The following is a 2904-nucleotide window of genomic DNA, read 5'->3' on the forward strand; positions in this document are numbered from 1 at the left end:
ATTAAAGGACTTGTTGTCTTGCCAAGCTAGCAGGCAACAAAAATATGTAATTCTTCTAACTTCAAGACTCTCTGATACACTTGCTTGATGTATGGTTTGAGCTCATGATTGCCCCAACAACAGGCGTTGGCGGAGGGAACCGTGATGGCAAGGCAGAAATGAAGTCTACCAAATCTTTGAGATTCTTATGTGAAGTACCATCAATCTGCATAGCAGCAACTATGTTTTGTTTCATGTCTACTACTCCTTTCTTCACATCTTTGCCTTCTTCACTTAACATGAGTTTCCTTATTGTTTTCTCTATGACCGTTCTCTCCATAACCTCCAATTCAAACCCAACCTTATATATTTGGGTCAGATATCTCGCGTTCACCAGTTGGTCTGCTATAATTGGCCTGCATATCATAGGGACTTGTTCACATATACTTTCAAGCATAGAATTCCAACCACAATGTGGTGCCCATTTCACTATCCGTCCTCTTTCTCCTATCATTTCCTCGAAACCATCAGGTAATGCCTCAGCACATTGAAATCCAGATATAGATCCAGGTCGAATAACCCACAAGAAGGGTTGTTCACTATTAGCTAATCCCCAAGCTGTCTCGATTAGCTCTTTGTCATCAATCCTCGCTAGGCTACCCAAGCTGACATAGAGAACAGAGTTAGGGGCTTGCCTATCGAGCCACTCGATGCAACTGTTGTCTTCTTCTAGTATGCTAGTCGATGAGGACAAAGGCGCCATTTTGTGAAAAGGTCCTATTGGAAAGAAGGGCACCTTGTAATGTTCTTGAAGGTGTAACAACATTGAACTCTCCAAGTCTTGCATCGTGTTCCAAATAGTCGCGACAGATGATCCTATATCACATATTGCTCTGTGAAACTCTAGTGCCGCCTCTGGAACTGTATTCTTGATGACAAAAAATGGTACGCCCTTATACCTGAGGGGATGTAGGTCCGGCAACGGATCCAGCAACTGAGAATCTGGAATTGCAGTATCAATACAGACTTAGCTAAAAACAGAACGTAATGGAAGAAAAACAGAGGATGTGTAATTGTTCTCATACCTTCAAAAGGAAAATATTTTTCGGGTTGTTGAAAAATGGTGATCATAGAGTGTGTAAATGCAACACTGAAAGTGCTCAGGACAATGCTGGGAACCTTCAGCTGAGTGGCTACATCATCGACAAAGAACATGACCTTGTCATAAACGATACAAACAAGCTCATTACCTTCCTCTTCCATCATAGTAACGAGGTAATCTCTCAAGTGTACCTTGCAATTCTCGTTCATACTATATAAATTTTCCAGACTCGAAAATGGTATGTCAATTCCCTGGAATCCGTCATCCATAGAATGGAAGACGAATTGAGGATAATTGGAATAATTAGGAGCATTGTATTGAGTATGTGCAACTATAACAGAAAAGCCTTGTGAATAAAGGATACTTCCAAGTTGTAGCATTGGTGTTAAATGCCCTTGGTATGAGCATGGCACTAGTACTACACTTTGTTTTCTTTCTACTTTCATCTTTGCTTTTGTTGGAATTTCTCTTCTCTTCAGGAGGTTATTTGTAGTAGTAGTGTTCTTGAAAGAAGTTTATGTATAACTCCATGAGGGGCGGATCTAGTAGTTTTTGCTCAAATTCTGTATTTGTACCAAAATATTTATTAAATATGTATAAATATTCAGTTGTGTTCAATTACTATATATTAACATTTGTTATAAAAATCTATAAATTTTAAATTTGAATCTACATCAATATGATAGTCCCTTCGATGAAATTTATTTGGCTTATCTTGAGTTTGCATGGAGTTTAACAAAGTAAAGAAGATTAATTTTGAATCTTGTGACCTAAAATTTTAAAGGAGTAATACATAAATATATTATTTAACTTGATCTCAACTTACATTTATGTCCTCCAACTTTCCATGTACACAAGTAAATACTTAAAACTTGAATAAAATCGAATAAATAGACACACACATACACATGTTCTATGTGTCACCCTACATGATGATTTTTGTCCTACGTGTATTATGTCATATGTGTTTTATTAGAAAAATATATTTTCTTAGACTAGTTTAAGAGTCGCCACTTAATTTTTTAAGAAAAATCAAGAAAACTATTGTTTTCAAAAGACTAAAACAGTAAATCTATTGAAAACTATTAAGGGGGTTCGGGGTTCATATTAGCATTTCGGGAAGGGTTTGAAAGCACCCGAAATGCCCGCTAACACACGGTTATCCGGTAATTAACTATTTGGCTAATTGATTTTAAAATAAAGCATGGATACTTAAATTAATTAAGAAGTAAATAGTTTAATACTTTAAAAGATCTTAAAGGAGAAAGTGGGTATTAAAAATATTATTTAAGTACAACATTTTGCAAATTTTCTTTAAAAAGCCTAGTAGAAAAATGTTTGCTTAATTTTAAATAGTTAATTCAAAATGGTTATCTTTTGGGGAGTTGAATCGTTCAACTTTAAAATTAGCGGCAAACACTAACAAGTAAAATGAACACAGTAAAGTAGAGAGGGAAAGAGAGTTGGGCCCAAATCTGGTTTCTGTCCGTCTGGACCAGTATTTGGGCCTATTTCGTTTTGGGCCTCTGGCCCATTTGAGTCACGTGTACCTGTCCTAAACTAACATAACAAAGAAATATATTTTTATCTTTGGGCCTTAGGCCCAATTCTTTCACCTGTCCTAGACTTCTAACAAAAATAAGAATAACGACTAAATGGGCTTAGGCCTAATAATAACAAAATACAATCATTTTTTTTATATATAAAGAGTGGGCCTTTGACCCAATCTTTTCAATTCTCCTCCAGTTTCGCATCCTTCGGAACCTGTTCGTCAATTTTTAGTCGACTCGATGAAGTAGAGGTGGACCCCTATGGCCCAACAA

At 36.4% G+C, this 2904-nt stretch overlaps 1 protein-coding gene across 1 annotated transcript; it reads right to left on the reverse strand.

Moving 5' to 3' along the window:
- Positions 1-7: 7 nt before the first annotated feature.
- LOC125864689 (UDP-glycosyltransferase 76E1-like) lies at positions 8-1527 on the reverse strand. Its single transcript, XM_049544720.1, has 2 exons — positions 1065-1527; positions 8-981 (listed from the first exon to the last, which is right to left on the reverse strand). The coding sequence occupies exons 1-2, from the start codon at positions 1525-1527 to the stop codon at positions 62-64; spliced, it is 1383 nt and encodes a 460-aa protein (XP_049400677.1). The 3' UTR covers positions 8-61.
- Between the last annotated feature and the right edge of the window lie 1377 nt (positions 1528-2904).

The sequence above is a fragment of the Solanum stenotomum genome, chromosome 5 (genome assembly GCF_019186545.1).
Source record: "Solanum stenotomum isolate F172 chromosome 5, ASM1918654v1, whole genome shotgun sequence".
Classification (NCBI taxonomy): domain Eukaryota; kingdom Viridiplantae; phylum Streptophyta; class Magnoliopsida; order Solanales; family Solanaceae; genus Solanum; species Solanum stenotomum.

Coding starts and splice junctions, on each gene's coding strand:
- LOC125864689 (XM_049544720.1), bottom strand. CDS start 1,527: ATGAAAGTAGAAAGAAAACAAAGTGTAGTACTAGTGCCATGCTCATAC. Junction 982..1,064: donor AAAATATTTTCCTTTTGAAG/GTATGAGAACAA, acceptor CTGCAATTCCAG/ATTCTCAGTTGCTGGATCCG.